Below are 19,560 nucleotides of genomic sequence, written 5' to 3'. Positions count from 1 at the left end.
CAGGTATGAATACTTTCTGAAGGCACTTTACATTACATTATTTTGATTGTTTTAGTCATTTAGTTAGTGACCAATCCAAAACATCCATTAATTCCTTGAAGTTACGGGCAATGGAACGTTTCAGAGAGACTTCATACAATGAACATACAGACACACACACACACACACACACACACACACACACACACACACACACACACACACACACACACACACACACACACACACACACACACAGAGAGTGACAAAGACACACTGCATTTACAGAGTTACAGCATAGCTGCCATCCTTACATGGACTGTAATGGTTTTTGTCTTTCGAGGTTGGGGCACCTACACACACAGACACAATGATACACACACAAAGCCGCACCCTCTGGATGCAATTGAGAACTCCAGGGATTTGAGGCAGGCAGGCTGGAGCAGTGGTATAGCTAGACAGGCACCCTGAGACTGGAGGAGCGTCGTTTTAATCAATGCATGCAGCAGTGGCCAAGGCACGCCTAGGGCCAGGCAGTCGGACCTGAAAAACCAGCTGCTCAGAATTACAGTTACCAAGCAGCGTGGCGTCCATCCTCTACACACACTCCACAGAGAAGCAACAGAAACCATCCAACCAACCAACATTCTGTTGTGTTTTTTCTTCTTCCAACACTGTAGTTTCTACAGGTCGTCTGACTTTTTGAACGCTTTTCACTTTCAAATAGATTTTTTTCTTCTACTTCGTTTGGCAAAGTAGCCCCCTCCTCTCTACTCCAATCCCCTCCCCCAGCTTCGACGGTTTCTGAGTGGACTATGTCCCCTGTGCCTGAGGGAGTGGGGGCCAGGTGCTTCTTCTGAGGCTCCAGGAAGAAACGTCTGGAACAGAAAATCCGAGACAGTTAGGTGAGCAATCTGAAAGAGGGAAAGTAGTGACAAAGGTCTCTCACTTTCTTCCCCATATACTTTATCTCTACCAGTCCGCTGGGTCTCTGCGGTGTCTTTATGTGAGTTGGTTACTATACTGACTCACAGACAAGCTAATCTGGGAGTGGGCTAGAACTGGCAAGGGGAGGGGGTGGGGTTGGGGGGGGGGGGGGGTGGGGTAAGTCCTAGACGACGTGGCGACCGACATGCAGCAGGTGAGTCTCAGGTGGAACGCCGAAGCCAGAATAGCTGACATTCCAGAGAGGGGTAGTAAGGATTTGGAATACTAGTTGCGCTGCTATTGTAATGGTCATATACGGCTGAAACAAAAAGTTTGATGTCTCGTTCTCACTCTTCCTGTCTGGGTCGGATACCTGATTCATGGGAACGTTAAGGTAACGTTACTGAGGCGCTTATCACCACGTTGATTGTTGAAGGGGACTGGGAAAGATCAATGCTTTGGGATAGAGTCTGACAAAGGTAACATTATGAGATGACTTTTTCTGAAAATAAGTTTTCACTTCTTGGACATGACATATCATATCATTCACAGAGGGTGGAATATGTTTTGTTATTATTTTGGAAACATGTCATGACATATGTCATCAAAATCAAAAACATACGGGATGAATGAATGATGAAATCTTTCAGTCGATCTTTCTTATGAAAGCAGTAAAAACATTTTACAATCAACAATTATTCCCATGTAGCATATTTGTTTCACATTGAAATGACAAAATGTACCGTGTAATTACAGTACATAGCTATAGTGTACATTTTCTTGTATATGAAGACTGCTTCCTCTCAGTATTGTTCTAAAAGTAGATCAGTGACCTGCCATTCACTGTCCTTGGCTTCTCCCCAGTTGCTACAGAAAAGGTAATCGAGTCCTTGAGTTTTTTGAGGATGCTATTCTACACACAGTTCCACTATATTTAAGTGGTTTTATAAACTCAATATGTGCCTAATATCAAATGAATAGTGTTAGATCGTACCAGATGAACGTCTTGTTGGTGGCACAGTTCATCGTTGGAAGTCTCGTTTTGTGGAATCCTATAAATATATTTTTGTCACATACTGTACATCAGTAGTCAATTTCATATATATATATATATTTTGTACTGAGTGTACAAAACATTAAGAACACCTTCCTGATATTGAGTTGAAAGTCACTGAGTTCTTCAGTATATACACCAATATATACAAAATAATGTGGACTTTTTCAGCCACACCCATTGCTGACATGTGTCTAAAATCTAGCACACAGCTATGCAATCTCCATAGACAAACATTGGCAGTAGAATGGCCTTACTGAAAGTTCAGTGACTTTCAACATGGCACCGTCATAGGATGCCACCTTTCCAACATGTCAGTTCCTAAAATTTCTGCCCTGCTAGAGCTGCCCCGGTCAACTGTAAGTGCTGTTATTGTGATGTGGAAACATCTAGGAGCAACAGCGGCTCAGCCGCAAAGTGGTAGGCCACACAAGCTCACAGAATGGAATCGCCGAGTGCTGAAGTGCGTAGCGCATAACAATCGTCTGTCCTCGGTTGCAACACTCACTACCGAGTTCCAAACTGCCTCTGGAAGAAACATCAGCAAAATAAATGTTTGTCTAAGATCACCATGCGCAATGCCAAGCGTCGGCTGAAGTGAAGGGAAATCTTAACGCTATATCCTACAATTACATTCTAGACGATTCTGTGCTTTCAACTTTGTGGCAACAGTTTGGGGAAGGCCCTTTCCTGTTTCGATATGACAATACCCCTGTGCACAAAGCGAGGTCCATACAGAAATAGTTTGTTGAGATCGGTGTGGAAGAGTGGAGGCTGTTATAGCAACAAACTAGGGACCAACTCCATATTAATGTATATGTATATATACAGTGGGGGGAAAAAGTATTTGATCCCCTGCTGATTTTGTATGTTTGCCCACTGACAAAGAAACGCCTTCCCTGTAGCTCAGTTGGTAGAGCATGGTGTTTGCAATACCAGGGTTGTGGGTTCGATTCCCACGGGGGACCAGCACAGAAAAAAAAATGTCTGATATGTATGAAGTTGTATGAAATGTATGCATTCACTACTGTAAGTCGCTCTGGATAAGAGCGTCTGCTAAATGACTAAAATGTTTAAAAAAAATTAAATGTAAATGATCAGTCTATAATTTTAATGGTAGGTTTATTTGAACAGTGAGAGACAGAATAACAACAAAAATATCCAGAAAAACGCATGTCAAAAATGTTATAAATTGATTTGCATTTTAATGAGGTCTATGTCATGGAAACAGCAGGTGTTCTTAATGTTTTGTAAACTCAGTGGATATACTGGAAGTGCCAGAAATCCCTATGTTGATACATTTAATACATTTTGCCATTACAGATAAGTTGTTAATGTTTTACATAACTTAATAGCAAGATTAAATATCACCCTGATTTTGGATTTGGATACAATACATTCTCATCACTTCTAGAAGCAGTGATCTTGCAACTCTCAGTAAAGGCAATGTTTAAATGGTTGAGTGCCTGGGGCCTAGATGGGGCTCTTCAAGGATCCAGCCTCCGGGGCCTGAAAAGTGGGCTGGCTGTAGGTGACAATTAATCAAACCTGCAGTGGAAAACTAGGAACCCGAACATTGCTGACGTTATTGCTTCATGCCCTTATATGAAGAGTGGAACGACTGGGTGCACCTGTGCCATACTGACTGGTTCAATATTGACTCAGACCTTCATTTGATTAAGGTTGCTCACTGTACTGTGGGTTAAAACTGGGCATTTAAAAAAAAGGAGGAAACTAAATTGTACTGCGGCGCTTGTCTGTTGGAAGTCAATTGTATGAAAAGAACAATAAAACATGATTTGTTTGCAGAGGGAAATGGAGAGGATATTATACTTACAATGGGGAATTGTGGTTTGTGGAACAACATACAGTACACACATGCGGCTGGAAGGGTCAGAAGGAGTTAGAGAGAAGTATAGATGGAAAAGAGGAAGAGCAGCAAATAGAACAAAAGGTACAGTTGAAGTCAGAGTTTATAGTCGGGTTTATGTTCAGTGGACTAGTCCCACTGGGCACAGACGTCAGTTCAATGTCTAGTTTTGATTTCCATTTGGTTGTGTTTGTCAACTAACGTGAATTCAACGTGAAATCAACAAAAAACTTCACCGTGTCATTGAATGTAGGTTAAAAGTTTGGTGAAAAAAAAATGAAATGCCCTTACGTTTTGCAAATCCAATCAGTTTTCTAAGTTGATTCAACGTCATCACATTGATTTTGGTTGAAGTTACGTGGAAACAACATTGATTCAACCAGTTTTTGCCCAGTGGGTTGGTTGTTGAATAAGTTCAGGTGTAAGGTAGGTCATTGCTAGCCTGGTTAATGCAGTGCAGTGTTCAGTCTAGTTTAACCAGGTTTTGTCACTGCTGGCCTACTGTGCTGTAGTTGAGCAAATTTTCTCAACGTTTCAATACCAATGGCATATGGTTGCTTATTGATCTCCAAACGTCCAGAGAATATCCCTAGAATGCCCGTGACTCACCTATACAGCATGTGATCCATTAGTTATCAATGGCTGTTACCTCAGTAAATAGCAAAGCTGATAAATAGAGTATGTCATTAGTAATCGCCCATGACCTAATGTTGAGTCAACATGAGAGAGTTGTGTGATGTTTGCTGCAGTTAGGAGACAGACGAAGTGTGGCAAAATTGGAATTGGAAACATTAGTTGAGGTAAATCTTGCTCTATTTTTTCTGTTTCTGAAAATAAGACTATTTGTCAGTTGGCTGAGATATGTGTTTATTTGCACCTATGGCCCAATCTAATTCCAGCTGTACAGATCACATCTCTCTGTCTGGCATCAGTTGAGTTTAATGGGAAAGTCATGCGTGGGGGGGTCGTAAACTACATTTCACCTATCTTCCTGATTGTCCAGCTCAGAAAGGGATGTCATCCTAGAGTGGCTCTGGAAGTGAAATTCTTACTGCTGACCTCTGAGTGAACCTGGCAGTGGGTGTTGTCACCAGGCAGAGAGTACCCGGAAGCACTGGTCTGGAGCCAGCTTTTAAATATTGTTGTCATGGTTTTAGTTTGTTTTGTGTTTGTTAAGGCAGGTCCAGGATCAGATCCGTAGCCTATAGTTATACCTTGCTTAGTAGGATATGGCACGGGCTGTCACAGAGGTAGTTAGGATAGTGTTGGGCATTGGACTCTGTTAACCTGAGGGGTTTTAAATAAATCTCAGATACTGGCTGAGACGGCAATACTGTCTTGGTTGCATCATAACCGTGGGCAACACCAAAAATGGTTGATAAAGGGACAGTTCACCCAAATTACAAAATTACACATCTGCTTCCTTACCCTGTAAGGAGTCTTTGGACAAGAGACATGCAATCCATTTGTTTACTTGGCTGCTGTCAACAAATGCTAACTTAAGTCACGTTAATATACCCTAAGTTAGCATGGGATAACAACAATATTATTTGATTCAGTCTTACCCATGGGCAACACAGAGAATGGTTCACCTAGGAGGTGTACCACTGATCCTTCGACTCACTTTTCTATTACGTTATTGAGGTTTTGTTAGAGCAAGGGTGTCTTACCAAGCATTGAGAACGTCAACAAAAGATCTTGAGAAGGAATAGGATCTGGCATTATAGGATAATTGTTCTTCTTTGCACTGTAAAGAAATATGAAATGAGGGCTAGCATGATGACATGAATGGTTGTTGATTCATAAGGGTTGGATTGAATGCAAATAATATCCCACTTAAATTGTGATTCTTTTACAATATAAAGTCAGTCACTACGGAGACTTTTAAATACTTCAGATCTGTGTGTTTGTCACGTCCTGACCAGTATAGGGGTTATTTGTTATTGTAGTTTGGTCAGGACGTGGCAGGGGGTGTTTGTTTTATGTGGTTCAGGGTGTGTTTTGTGTATGTGTTTAGGTAGAGGGGTATTTCATTTATTAGTCCGGGGTTTGTTAGTCATTGTTCTATGTTAGTATATTTCTATGTTCTATCTAGTCTTTTGTAGTTCTTTGTTTAGTTAATTGGGGTTGGACCTTCAATTGGAGGCAGCTGGTTATTGTTGCCTCTGATTGAGGGTCCTATAATCAGGAGTTTGTTTTTCATGGGATTTTGTGGGAGATTGTTTCTTGTTTAGCTGTGTGCCTGACGAGACTGTCCAGTTCGTTTGTTTTTTGTATACGTTGTATGTGTTTTCCTTCTTCACTAAATAAAAAGAAGATGAGTATACATTTTCCCGCTGTGTTTTGGTCTACACCCTACGACACCCGTGACAGTGTTAAATCCAACATGATCTCACTCGCTAGAGACCATGCTGTATGGAGACTCAGTGCTGATCTAGGATCTGTCCATACAATGTTATTCATTGTATGGACAGATCAGTACTCCTACTCTGAGGCACTTTGTGGATACGGACCCTGGTCTGATCAATGGAGACAATACTCAACTGGCTTGTGTTTTAAACTATGTGCTACATAGTTTTCCCTCAGGGTTAGTGTCTATATATCAGAAATACTGTTTATGTAGAAGTTGACTTTTTCAGCCAATGGATGGCTTATTATAAGTGGCCAATCGATTGGTTGATGAATTGATAAACTTGATTGGCTGTTACTATTTCGGGGGGGAAGTTGCTATGAGGTTGTTATGCTGATAGCTGTGAAGCAGAGACTAGACACTTCACTGCCAACATGTTCATCACTCTGGACAGTAGTTTCAATTTATGGAAAGCAGACGTGGGGCCTCCCTGGTCCTGCCCCTGCCCCTGAACAGTTCTACTAGGCTTTGCATCAGTAGAGGCAGCTACGCTCCCAGCGTGGAAAAAATATAATTGCTGTTATGAAATTGTGGTGGTGAATCCATTTGAATGTAATCAGCTAGGAATGGTGCTGGCTTTTTGTTTCTCTCTGTGTGTGTGTGTGTGTGTGTGTGTGTGTGTGTGTGTGTGTGTGTGTGTGTGTGTGTGTGTGTGTGTGTGTGTGTGTGTGTGTGTGTGTGTGTGTGTGTGTGTGTAAGCAAGCATCCGTGCATATGAGCATGCACGTGTGTGTATGCGTGAGAATGTGCGCGGGAGCAGTACTAGTGGAACAGAGTCTGATCTTCCGTGTTCCAGGGTTTTCAGCTTTTTATAGCCAATGCAAATTTTGTTCTCTTTTGAAGCACCTGTTCAGATAAATGGGGGTCAATAGGGCGCTAGCTCAACCACCCAGCATGAGATGTGAGACTATTCATTTGTTCTCCGTAATATCATATACAGTGCATTCGGAAAGTATTCAGACCCCTTGACCTTTTCCAGATTTTGTTACGTCACAGCTTTATTCTAACATTGATTAAATTGTTGTTTCCCCACATCAATCTGCACACAATACCCCATAATGATGAGCAAAACATGTTTTTAGAAAATGGAGCAAATTTATTACAAATAAAAAACTGATATCATATTTACTCAAGTATTCAGACCCTTTACTCAGTACTTTGTTGAAGCACCTTTGGCAGTGATTACAGCCTCAAGTCTTACACCTGTATTTTGGGCGTTGCTCCTATTCTTCTCTGCAGATCCTCTTAAGAGAATCCTCTTAATCTCTCCAGAGATGTTCGATTGGGTTCAAGTCCGGGCTCTGGCTGGACCACTTAAGGACATTCAGAGACTTGTCCCGAAGTCACTCCTGCGTTGTCTTGGCTGTGTGTTTAGGATTGTTGCCCTGTTGGAAGGTGAACCTTCGCCCCAGTCTGAGCTACTGAGTGCTCTGGAGCAGGTTTTCACCAAGGACCTTTCTGTACTTTTTGCTCCGTTCATCTTTTCCTCAATCCTGACTAGTCTCCCAGTCCCTGCAGCTGAAAAACATCCCCACAGCATGATGCTTCACGGTACGGATGGTGCCAGGTTTCCTCCAGACTTGACGCCTGGCATTCAGGCCAAAGAGTTCAATCTTGGTTTCATCAGACCAGAAAATCTTGTTTCTCATGGTCTGCGAGTCCATTAGGTGTCTTTTGGCAAACTCCAAGCGGACTGTCATGTGCTTTTTACTGAGGAGTGGCTTCCATCTGACCACTCTACCATAAAGGCCTGATTGGTGGAGTGCTGTAGAGATGGTTGTCCTTCTGGAAGGTTCTCCCATCTCCAAAGAGGAACTCTGGAGCTTTGTCAGAGTAATCATCGGGTTCTTGGACATCTCCCTGACCAAAGCCCTTCTCCCCCGATTGGCCAGCTCTAGGAAGAGTCTTGGTGGTTCTTCCATTTAAGAATGATGGAGGCCACTGTGTTCTTGGGGACCTTCAATGCTGCAGATATTTTTTGGTACCCTTCCCCAGATCTGTGCCTCGACACAATCATGTCTCGGTATCAGGTATCAAGGTAAGACCCAGATGTCACAGCTGTTTGAATGATCGGACCAACGCGCAGCATGGTTGTGGTTCCACATATTTATTAAACGTGAAACTGAATGCAATACACTTAAATACTTGAAAATACAAAAACAACAAACCGTGACGCAGAGAGGAAAACACACTACTCAAAAGATAATCACCCACAAAAACAGGTGGGACAAACATCAACTGAAATAGGACCTCCAATTAGAGACAACGACAGCTGCTGCCTCTAATTGGAGGTCATGCCAAACAAAAACCAACATAGAAATACAAAACTAGAAACTGAACATAGAAATAGAAAAACAGACAAACACCCCCTGTCACGCCCTGACCTACTCTACCATAGAAAATAACAACTTACTATGGTCAGGACGTGACAGTGTCGAAGTAACAATGTTTATTACAGCAACAGGGGCAAAGGTACAGGACGGCGGGCAGGCTCAGGGTCAGGTCAAGCAGAGGTCGGTAATCCAGAGGTGGGGCAAAGGTACAGGACGGCAGGCAGGCTCAGGGTCAGACAGAGAACACAGGTATAAATACACAGGGGATAATGGGGAAGATGGGCAACACCTGGAGGGGGGTGGAGACAATCACAAAGACAGGTGAAACAGATCAGGGTGTGACAGTACCCCCCCCCCAGGGCCCATTCCTGGTTGACCCGGGGTGGCGGCGATGGAAGTCAGCGATGAGGGCTGGGTCCAGGATGTCTCTAGCGGGGACCCAGCACCTCTCCTCCGGGCCATAACCCTCCCAGTCAACCAGGTACTGGAAACCCCATGTGTGTCGAACCATCAGGATAGCCATCGACGACACGGGGAGGAGCGGTGGTCCTGGAAATAGAAGACAAAAGGCTCTGAGACACGGGAATGTAGGATGAATACGAAGGGTACGGGGCAACAGAAGGCAGACAGCAGAGGGGCTAATGATCTTGGAGATGGGGAAAGGGCCGATAAACCGGGGGGACAGTTTGCAAGATTCCACCCAGAGGGGCAGATCCCGGGTGGACAGCCATACCTTCTCCCAGAGACAATACTGGGGAGCCGGGGTCCTATGGTGATCCGCTTGTCGTCGATACCTGGAGGTGGTCTTGAGGAGGGCCGACCGGGCTCTCCTCCAGGTACGACGACAGCGGCAGACAAACATCTGGGCAGAAGGTATGCCGACCTCCTCTTCCTGCTCAGGGAAGAGCGGGGGCTGGAACCCCAGGGAACACTCAAAGGGAGATAGGCTCGTGGCAGAGCAGGAAAGGGTGTTGCGGGCGTATTCGACCCACACAAGCTGCTGGCTCCAGGTGGTGGGGTTGGCGTAGACCAGGCAGCGCAGGGTAGTTTCAAGGTCCTGGTTGGCTCGCTCTGACTGGCCATTGGACTGGGGGTGGGACACGGAGGGCAGGCTGGCCGACGACCCAATGAGGGTGCAGAACGCCTTCCAGAGCTGGGACCCCTGTCGGAGACCATGTCCACAGGCAGGCCATGGATCCGGAAGACGTGCTGCACCACGAGCTGGGCCATCTCTTTGGCAGAGGGTAGTTTGGGGAGAGAAATTAAGTGGGCGGCTTTGGAAAACCGATTCACCACGGTCAGGATGGCGGTGTTGCCATCAGACGGGGGAAGACCCATGACAAAGTCCAGGATATGTGAGACCAGGGACGGTGGGGGACAGGCAGAGGTTGGAGGAGACCAGCCGGAGCTTGCTGAGGAGTCTTGTTCTGTGCACACCCCTTGCAAGTGGTAATGAATGCGGACACGTCAGGGACCATAGTAGGCCACCAAAAGCGCTGTCGCACAAATGCCAGGGTCTGACGGGCGCCTGGATGGCTGGCAAGCCTGGAGGACTGGGCCCACTCCAGGACCGTGGAGCGGACAGCGTCAGAAACGAACATCCGGTTATCAGCAACAGGGGCAAAGGTACAGGACGGCAGGCAGGCTCAGGTCAGGCAGAGGTTGGTAATCCAGAGGTGGGACAAATGTACAAGACGGCAGGCAGGCTCAGGGTCAGGGGCAGGCAGAGTGGTCAGGCGGGCAGGTACAGGGTCAGGACAGGCAAGGGTAAATACGCAGGGGATAACGGGGAAGATGGCCGACACCTGGAGGGGCGTGGAGACAATCACAAAGACAGGTGAAACAGATCAGGGTGTGACACTCTGAGCTCTACAGACAATTCCTTCGACCTTGGTTTCTGCTCTGACATGCACTGTCAACTGTGGGACCTTATATAGACAGGTGTGTGCCTTTCCAAATCATGTCCAATCAATTTCATTTACAACTCCAATCAAGTTTTAGAAACATCTCAAGGATGACAAATGGATGACAATTTCGAGTCTCATAGCAAAGGGTCTGAATACTTATCTAAATAAGGCATTTCTGTTGTTTTTTTTGCGATACATTTGCAAAAAATTCTAAAAACCTGTTTTCGCTTTGTCATTATGGGGTATTATGTCTAGAATGATAAGGGGAAAAAAACTATTTAATCCATTTTAGAATAAGGCTGTAACAAAATGTGGAAAAAGTCAAGGGGTCTGAATACTTTCCTAATGCACTGTAGCTTTGAAATCATGACATTATTAACTTCTGAAGAAAATACGCAGTTTCTCGACTCATAAACTGACTTTCTAGAAGGGAGTGCGCGGTGAATGGCTATGCAACCGCATGACACAGCACGACAATGTGAATTTGATTGGCCAAGAATACCCATGCTTCGAGCATTATGCATTTCTTCATTCATTTTCCCCGCTGTTTACCATCTCCTTCCTTGTTATAAATATATCTGATACTTATTTTCTACTACAAAGATCTGGTCAAAGGTCAAATCATGAATGAGGCAGAGTGAAAGCGAGACAAGGGGCTAGACAAGATAAACTACAAAACACTCATTCTCTAGAGGAAAAGAGAGACATCCATGTCCTGTGTCTACTCAGTGAAACACTGTCTATAGCTAAAGCCACACAAACTCAATTATATGTTTAACGGATGCCCCTCGAAATAAAATAAAAATGTGCTTGATTTCCTCACAAAAAATAAGTAATCTGTTAAACATTTATTAACGTTTGTAGCGAGCACCTCAATCAACAACAGTTTTTAAACCAGCATTTAGAAAGGGAATTTCAAAAGGAAATAATGGGAAGGTTTTGTGCCAAAAGAGACTGTATCATCTGTACTGTTCTGTATATCTATGTAACTACATTCTCAACAGTGTTTTGGCTGCAACACTGTTGACAATTGATGATTGATGATCACTTCACCAACATAATACGTAGATAAGATAATTGTAACCAAGTAAATTCATTTAAATATGGTGACTAATTGTAGCTTTTGTCTTGTCATGTGGAAGGCCACGGAAATATTTCATCCATACCTACTATGACATCACAGCTCGTCAACATCTGCACATTTTGTTTCATGTAGGTGTTCACAGTGTAGGTGTTCACAATGTCATCATATTGTCTGCATTTCAGATAGGCAAAAATAGATGTTTAACGTTTAGAGTGATGCACAATATGTTGTACAGTATGTTGTATAATATGCACCAAGGTAACAGACAGAGGATATTTCGTAAACAAGGTTATTTTATTTTGATCAGGGCCCGTCAGTCAAACATGCGACTGGAAACTTGTTTTCTGGGAAATGAACGATACAGACACGGGAACGAGGAGAAACACATAGTATCACCGATAGAAATATAATTGATGATATTTCCATGGTACTGCATCACCACTCCATTATACAATATGGTTCATGCTCAGGTATAGCCTAAATGGGGGCCCAAGGTAGGGCAACTTCATTCCAGTGGCTTTTGGCATGTGTTCATTAATTCATTCCACCCACTTGTATTCTGTCTTTCTCTGTCCACTCTTTCTCTTCCTTTCTCTATTTTCCCTCACCCATTTTGTTGGCGAGGATATGGCAGGCGTTACTCAGGTGGCTCTTGAACTCATAAAATGTAGTAAGTTAATGACTCTGACTCATGTCAATGTTCATATAATTCCTATGACTGAATAGGCTCCATGCTTAGATTTCAAAATGCCTATTCTGCAGGCACGTCGTTAATGTAACAGACTCTCTGCAGGGTGACACCAAACGCTAAGTTCATTAACAATCATCTAACAATAACCACTCTCTTGCAGGATGACGCCAAGTTCATTAGCAATCATCTAACAACCTATGTAATAAAACTTTTTTTTTAATATACTGCTCAAAAAAATAAAGGGAACACTTAAACAACACAATGTAACTCCAAGTCAATCACACTTCTGTGAAATCAAACTGTCCACTTAGGAAGCAACACTGATTGACAATAAATTTCACATGCTGTTGTGCAAATGGAATAGACAACAGGTGGAAATTATAGGCAATTAGCAAAACACCCCCAATAAAGGAGTGGTTCTGCAGGTGGTAACCACAGACCACTTCTCAGTTACTATGCTTCCTGGCTGATGTTTTGGTCACTTTTGAATGCTGGCGGTGCTTTCACTCTAGTGGTAGCATGAGACGGAGTCTACAACCCACACAAGTGGCTCAGGTAGTGCAGCTCATCCAGGATGGCACATCAATGCGAGCTGTGGCAAGAAGGTTTGCTGTGTCTGTCAGCGTAGTGTCCAGAGCATGGAGGCGCTACCAGGAGACAGGCCAGTACATCAGGAGACGTGGAGGAGGCCGTAGGAGGGCAACAACCCAGCAGCAGGACCGCTACCTCCGCCTTTGTGCAAGGAGGAGCAGGAGGAGCACTGCCAGAGCCCTGCAAAATGACCTCCAGCAGGCCACAAATGTGCATGTGTCTGCTCAAACGGTCAGAAACAGACTCCATGAGGGTGGTATGAGGGCCCGATGTCCACAGGTGGGGGTTGTGCTTACAGCCCAACACCGTGCAGGACGTTTGGCATTTGCCAGAGAACACCAAGATTGGCAAATTCGCCACTGGCGCTCTGTGCTCTTCACAGATGAAAGCAGGTTCACACTGAGCACATGTGACAGACGTGACAGTCTGGAGACGCCGTGGAGAACGTTCTGCTGCCTGCAACATCCTCCAGCATGACCGGTTTGGCGGTGGGTCAGTCATGGTGTGGGGTTGCATTTCTTTGGGGGGCCGCACAGCCCTCCATGTGCTCGCCAGAGGTAGCCTGACTGCCATTAGGTACCGAGATGAGATCCTCAGACCCCTTGTGAGACCATATGCTGGTGCGGTTGGCCCTGGGTTCCTCCTAATGCAAGACAATGCTAGACCTCATGTGGCTGGAGTGTGTCAGCAGTTCCTGCAAGAGGAAGGCATTGATGCTATGGACTGGCCCGCCCGTTCCCCATACCTGAATCCAATTGAGCACATCTGGGACATCATGTCTCGCTCCATCCACCAAAGCCACGTTGCACCACAGACTGTCCAGGAGTTGGCGGATGCTTTAGTCTAGGTCTGGGAGGAGATCCCTCAGGAGACCATCCGCCACCTCATCAGGAGCATGCCCAGGCGTTGTAGGGATGTCATACAGGCACATGGAGGCCACACACACTACTGAGCCTCATTTTGACTTGTTTTAAGGACATTACATCAAAGTTGGATCAGCCTGTAGTGTGGTTTTCCACTTTAATTTTGAGTGTGACTCTAAATCCAGACCTCCATGGGTTGATACATTGGATTTCCATTGATTATTTTTGTGTGATTTTGTTGTCAGCACATTCAACTATGTAAAGAAAAAAGTATTTAATAAGATTATTTCATTCATTCAGATCTAGGATGTGTTATTTTAGTGTTCCCTTTATTTTTTGGAGCAGTGTATGAAATGTGGAATTTTATTGCAGATATACAGTATCCTCTTTGCATGACAAGTTTGTACCTTTTTAATGCACCCAACTGTAGTAAAAGGGAATCCTAATCATCAATGTGAAGGTTTACTGCAGGTCCCGGAATCATCAGATGCATGTTTTCTCTGTCTGCACAGGATATTGTTGAAGATGACTTCAACTGTCTCACCTGTGACCAACTTCACTACAGTATTCTCCAATACCACAATCACCACCAAGTCCAAAGAACAAATACTCACTCAGAGTAAGTGGGCGTGTGTGTACGTGCGTGTGTCTGTGCGTGCGTGTGTTGTGTGCGTACATGCATGTGTACTGTATGTGACCTGGCTGGTGTGTGTGAGAACTGTTTGTTAACACAATTTTATTTGCAGTTTTTGTTACATTTCAGAAGTGAATAAACTATTCGTAATAGTTTCACAATGACCCCAAGTAGTAGTAATCATCTAACACAACGCCTCCCCTATGAAATTTTAAATCAATAGGAAATTATAGTCCTAGTTAAGATAAGCATGTGCTTATAAATAACATCCCAGTGCGTCACACAATCTAATCAGATGTACTGTAAGGGAGTGGTAACAACTGAAACTCGACCCGTTCACTAAAGGATACATCTACAATCCCTCCCAACAATGCTATCAACAATGCCATAAACAGTGAGAGGCAGCATGCAAGATGGCTGACGAATTAATGTTGATGACAGTATACTAAATGACCATTCACTCTCACAAATAAATAACATTGTTACCTCTTTGCTCATTTTCCCAGGTTCAGGGGCTATGATTGCTGTCATTGTCATTGGGATCATTATCCTTCTAACCATACTGCTTGTCATCCTGAGGACATACAACAGGTCAGGCTGCATTTCATTTAAATAGGCCTCAATTACATTCTCAGTGACACAGTCAGCCATTGCAGGTTCCCTTTCAATTATTTGTTTCGAAATCTCACAGCGGGATTCACCAGAATCTCTAGAAGCTCAAAGAACCAATCACACAGTGGTCTAGTGGCAAAAAAGATGAGCCCCTCCCCTCATACTGAAGAGCCATTCGCCTGACCTCTGGTCATTCTCATCTCTCTTCCTCATCACGAAGAGTACTACTCTAGGCTGCTCAGCATGACTTGATCTGTTTTGAGGTTCAACTGTTCACAGGTGTGCTGCAAGGTAGCGCCGCCAAGCGCAGGTTTTTCTGCTCTTGTCTTCTGCGTCACTGGTACTTCCTGTTTGAGTTTTTGCTTGTAAGCAGGAATCAGAAGGATAGAGTTATGGTCTGATTTGCCAAAGGGAGGGCTTTTTATGTGTTTCTGTATGTGGAGTAAAGTTGATCTAGAATTTTGTTGCCTCTACTTGCACAGGTGACATGGTGGTAAAAATGAGTTAAAACGGATTTCAGTTTTACTGCATTAAAATCAACGGCCATGAGAAACACTGCCTCTGAATTTTCATTTTCTTGTTTGCTTATGGCCCTATACAGCTCGTTGAGTGCAGTCTTAGTGTCAGCATCGGTTCGCTGTGATAAATAGACAGCTACGAAAAATATACATAAACTCTCTTGGTAAATAATATGGTCTGCAGCTTATCATACGGTATTCTAACTCAGGGAATCAAAAACTTGAGACTTCCGTAACATTAGAGATCGCACACCAGCTGTTTTTAACAAACAGACACACCTCTCCCCCTCTCGCCTTACCCAAGTCTGCCGTCCGGTCATGACAATGCATATAAAAACCAGCGAGTTGTATATCCATGTCCTCGTTCAGCCACGACTCCCGAGAAACATAGGATACTACAGTTTTTCAGGTCCCGTTGATAGTATAGTCTCGGACAGAGATCATCCAGTTTTTCTCCAGGGACTGCACGTTTGCCAGAGGGCATTGGTGGTGTACATGCTCAGCGACGTAATCTCGCCGCCTCGCTTGCCTCTCTTTTGCCGCCGCTTCCTCTTTCGAGTCACGGGGATCAGGGCCTGGTCCGGGGTAAGTAGAACATCCAGAGCTGCTGACTCGTTGAAGTAGAAAACTTCATCCAAAACGAGGTTAGTGTTCTGTGGAGCAGAGCACAATTACTTTCACTATGTGCGACTCATGTCCCAGGAGTGCTAAATGTAGGAGCGGACTTATTGTCCAGGGGGAATCATCATCACAGGGAATGGAAACCATCCCCAAGTGGTGAAACACGTCTTCTCCTATAAGCCTCATACTCCCCACTCTAGTCAGAGTGAGGGAAGAAGGCTCGTTTCTCATCTTGGTAGCCCCTCGATGGCCAGGCAAGTTCTGGTTAGCAGAGATCATTATCCTGCTGCACGACGAGCCCTGGCAACTCCCGTTATACAGGGATATTCCGACTCAAGTGAACTGAGACATTGTCCACCCTCACCTGAAACACCATGGCCCTCTGGGCCTGGCCCATGAGGTTCAATCTGGATGTGACAGGCCTGCCTCTTTGAGTCATTGACTATGCAGAGTGCCAGGGCCCCTTCTACACGCTCACTGCATGGAAACAAGTGGTGCATTTTTTAGAAGTGGTGTGACCAAAAACAGATAATTCCTTACCAATGTTCTGTATCCGAGGTGTTATGCTTTTTGCAGGACCTTATGGACAGGGGGAAGGTTTTATCCACTGTTAAGGTCTATCTAGCCGCTATCTCGGCCTGTCATATAGGCTTAAACAATAACATGGTGGGAAAACACCCCCTGTTATTGTCACGACTTCAGCCGAAGTCGGTCCCTCTCCTTGTTCGGGCGGTGTTCGGCAGTCGACGTCACCGACCTTCTAGCCATCACCGATCCATTTTTAATTTTCCTATTGGTTTTGTCTTGTCTTCCTTCACACCTGGTTCCAATCCCATCAATTACATGTTGTGTATTTAACCCTCTGTTTCCCCTCATGTCCTTGTCGGAGATTGTTTGATCGTCTGTTTGTGTATTATGTGTTGGTGCACGACGGGTTTTGTACCCACTTTTTATTATTTAGTAATTTTGGTTTTGGAGTTTTGTGAAGCACTGATTAAACAACTCCGTTTATACCAAGTTCGATTCTCCTGCGCCTGACTTCCCTCCCACCAACACGCACCCAATACAGTTATGTTGTTTCATGAAGGGGGCACATCGCTTACGTCCAGACTTTTTAGCTGCTGGAAAGTGTGGAGATATATGTCCTTTAACACTGTTTTTACATTTGCAAAGAGAGTGAGTGCCTACAGTTTGTCTGGGGCTTTTCCAAGGTTTCCTTGTTGCCCAACCCTGCCTTGATGCCTAAGGTCAGGGCAATAACAATTTTCTTGCCTTGGAGCTTGTGGTTTTCCACCCACCGCCTTTCCCTTTGACCAAAGAAGAGCGGTTCCACCGTTTGTGTCCAGTATGCGCGTTGCACATATATTTTGGATAGAACAAGAGCTTTGAGCAAGAGCAACCAACTCTTTGTGTCCTGGATGCCTCCCTGCAAGGGAAGGCCCTTCTCTCATCAATGGTTATCACATTGGATTGTGGAAGCTATTATATTGGAAGGGGGTTACAGCCTCCAAAAGGCCTGAGGGCTCACTCCATTAGAGGTATGGCTACTTCTTGGGCTCTGTTTAAAAGGAATCTCCTTGCAGGAGATGTACGATGCGGCTTGTTTGGCAACCCCTCAACCTTTTATGAGGTTCTACCGGCTAGACGTGACTGCGCATTCTTTGGTGGATTCTGTCCATTCTTCTGAGAGCATGTGCGATACGGGAGTTGTCCATATCCCACTGTTAGATATGAAAACAAGATATCTCTGATATTATCAGTGAGATATCTCACCACATTCCCCTACTCACAAGAGTGTGAGGAAGTTTGACATGCTCGAAAATGACCAGCGGGCAAGTGTCTCCGACAGATGTGTGCGATTGGTTCTTCGAGGGCTGTACAATTGAAAAGTAAACTCACACACCTATAGTGTTACAAGGTGCATGGAGAAAAACTGAAAACACTGAATATAAAGCAAAACTGCACACTAGTGATCCTGATGCTTCAGAAAATGTTATGGATCTCATAGAATAACTGTGCTATAACAACTCAATTATGTGTTAGCAAATGTATTATTGAGTGTATATGTTCTGCTAATCCAGATGGTATTGACTTTTTGTGATTAGTCATTAGAAATTAACTAGAATTTTAAAATGCAATGTATTACCTATTTTGCTATAGTGAGGGCTTTGACAGGTTACATTATCAGGAAAACCTCAGGGCCCTAAGATGGATCTTTATATGTATTTTACCCTTCACCAGGCGAACACATGCGTCCAGAGTGCTGGGTACAGGCTCCAAAGGGCCACCTCGACAGAAGATGTCCTCTTCTACAGTGCAGACCAGCATGCCCTTGGGGAACTCTGTGTCTGGGAGCTTTGCGCTGTCAAGTAGTATGTCCGTAAATGGATTCCGGCTGCCCCGAGTGGAACTAAACAGCCTGGACCAAAACAACTTGGAGCAACAAAGCAGAATCAGCGATTCGACAGTAGTCACCATACATGATACTCCATCACTAGGGAATACATAGCAGGCCGCTAAATTATTGGACAGGTGACAAAGTCAGCATATAATGCTTGAAAAGAAAACCTTTATTATGAACAAAGTGGTGCTATAGGAACGCAATGAATATGCATGGACAGTCCTGTGGACATAAACAATTGCTTTCTTGACTACAGTGTTCAGAACATGAACAAAATGATCCTGCTGTCTGTGCATTTGCAGCTGTGCTACCAACAACCATGAGGACAAGCGTTGGAGGAGAGATGTGTACAAGATTAACGGCATGAACATGGTATCATGTCTAGTTTTCCTGTGTGTGTACATTTCTGTGAGGAAGTTGTTCACAGGGTTTTACATTTATTCACATTATTCTGATGTAAGATTATTTTATTTTTTATCTGAATAATGTTGTGGTTTTCAGGAAAAATCATGAGAATGTTTCTGTGAAAAGTCGATACTGGTTTGAATCCCTGTGGAGATCTAGATAGCATCTAGATCGCATACAATTATGAAATAATAAGTTCCAATTAGTTTGATTCCAAAGGATTTTGCACTTTTCACTCACCCTATTCTGTGATAATTTTTGCTTGTTGTTATTTCATTGAAATTAATATTGAAAATAAATCTTGATATTTCTAAAAGTGTGTGCATGTGTCTGCTTGAATATGATTACATTTCGTTAATTTACAGTGCATTCGGAAAGTGTTCAGACCCTTTTCCATTTTACACATTTTGTTACGGGACAGCCTTATTCTAAAATGGATTGCATAGTTTTTCCCCCCTCATCAATCTACACACAATACCCCATAATTGTCACGACTTCAGCCGAAGTCGGTCCCTCTCCTAGTTCGGGCGGCGTTCGACGTCACCGGCCTTCTAGCCATCGCCGATCCACCTTTCATTTTCCATTGGTTTTGTCTTGTCTTCCCTCACACCTGGTTTCCATTCCATCAATTACATGTTGTGAATTTAACCCTCTGTTTCC

General features: G+C 44.1%; 1 protein-coding gene across 1 annotated transcript; it reads left to right on the top strand.

Moving 5' to 3' along the window:
* Positions 1–1,089: 1,089 nt before the first annotated feature.
* On the top strand, positions 1,090–19,216 carry ncmap (non-compact myelin associated protein). The gene is made up of 4 exons (XM_045723352.1): positions 1,090–1,300; positions 14,222–14,328; positions 14,850–14,934; positions 18,336–19,216. The coding sequence occupies exons 1-4, from the start codon at positions 1,287–1,289 to the stop codon at positions 18,601–18,603; spliced, it is 474 nt and encodes a 157-aa protein (XP_045579308.1). The 5' UTR covers positions 1,090–1,286; the 3' UTR covers positions 18,604–19,216.
* The last annotated feature ends 344 nt before the right edge of the window (positions 19,217–19,560 follow it).

Source organism: Salmo salar, chromosome ssa09, assembly GCF_905237065.1.
Source record: "Salmo salar chromosome ssa09, Ssal_v3.1, whole genome shotgun sequence".
Taxonomy (NCBI): domain Eukaryota; kingdom Metazoa; phylum Chordata; class Actinopteri; order Salmoniformes; family Salmonidae; genus Salmo; species Salmo salar.
The sequence above is the reverse complement of the archived record's forward strand: the minus strand, read 5'-3'. Positions and strand labels throughout refer to the sequence as shown.

Excerpts from the sequence above, each read along its gene's own strand:
- ncmap (XM_045723352.1), top strand. Across the intron at positions 14,329-14,849 it reads AGAACAAATACTCACTCAGA|GTTCAGGGGCTATGATTGCT; the intron begins GTAAGTGGGCGT and ends TCATTTTCCCAG. Across the intron at positions 14,935-18,335 it reads ATCCTGAGGACATACAACAG|GCGAACACATGCGTCCAGAG; the intron begins GTCAGGCTGCAT and ends ACCCTTCACCAG.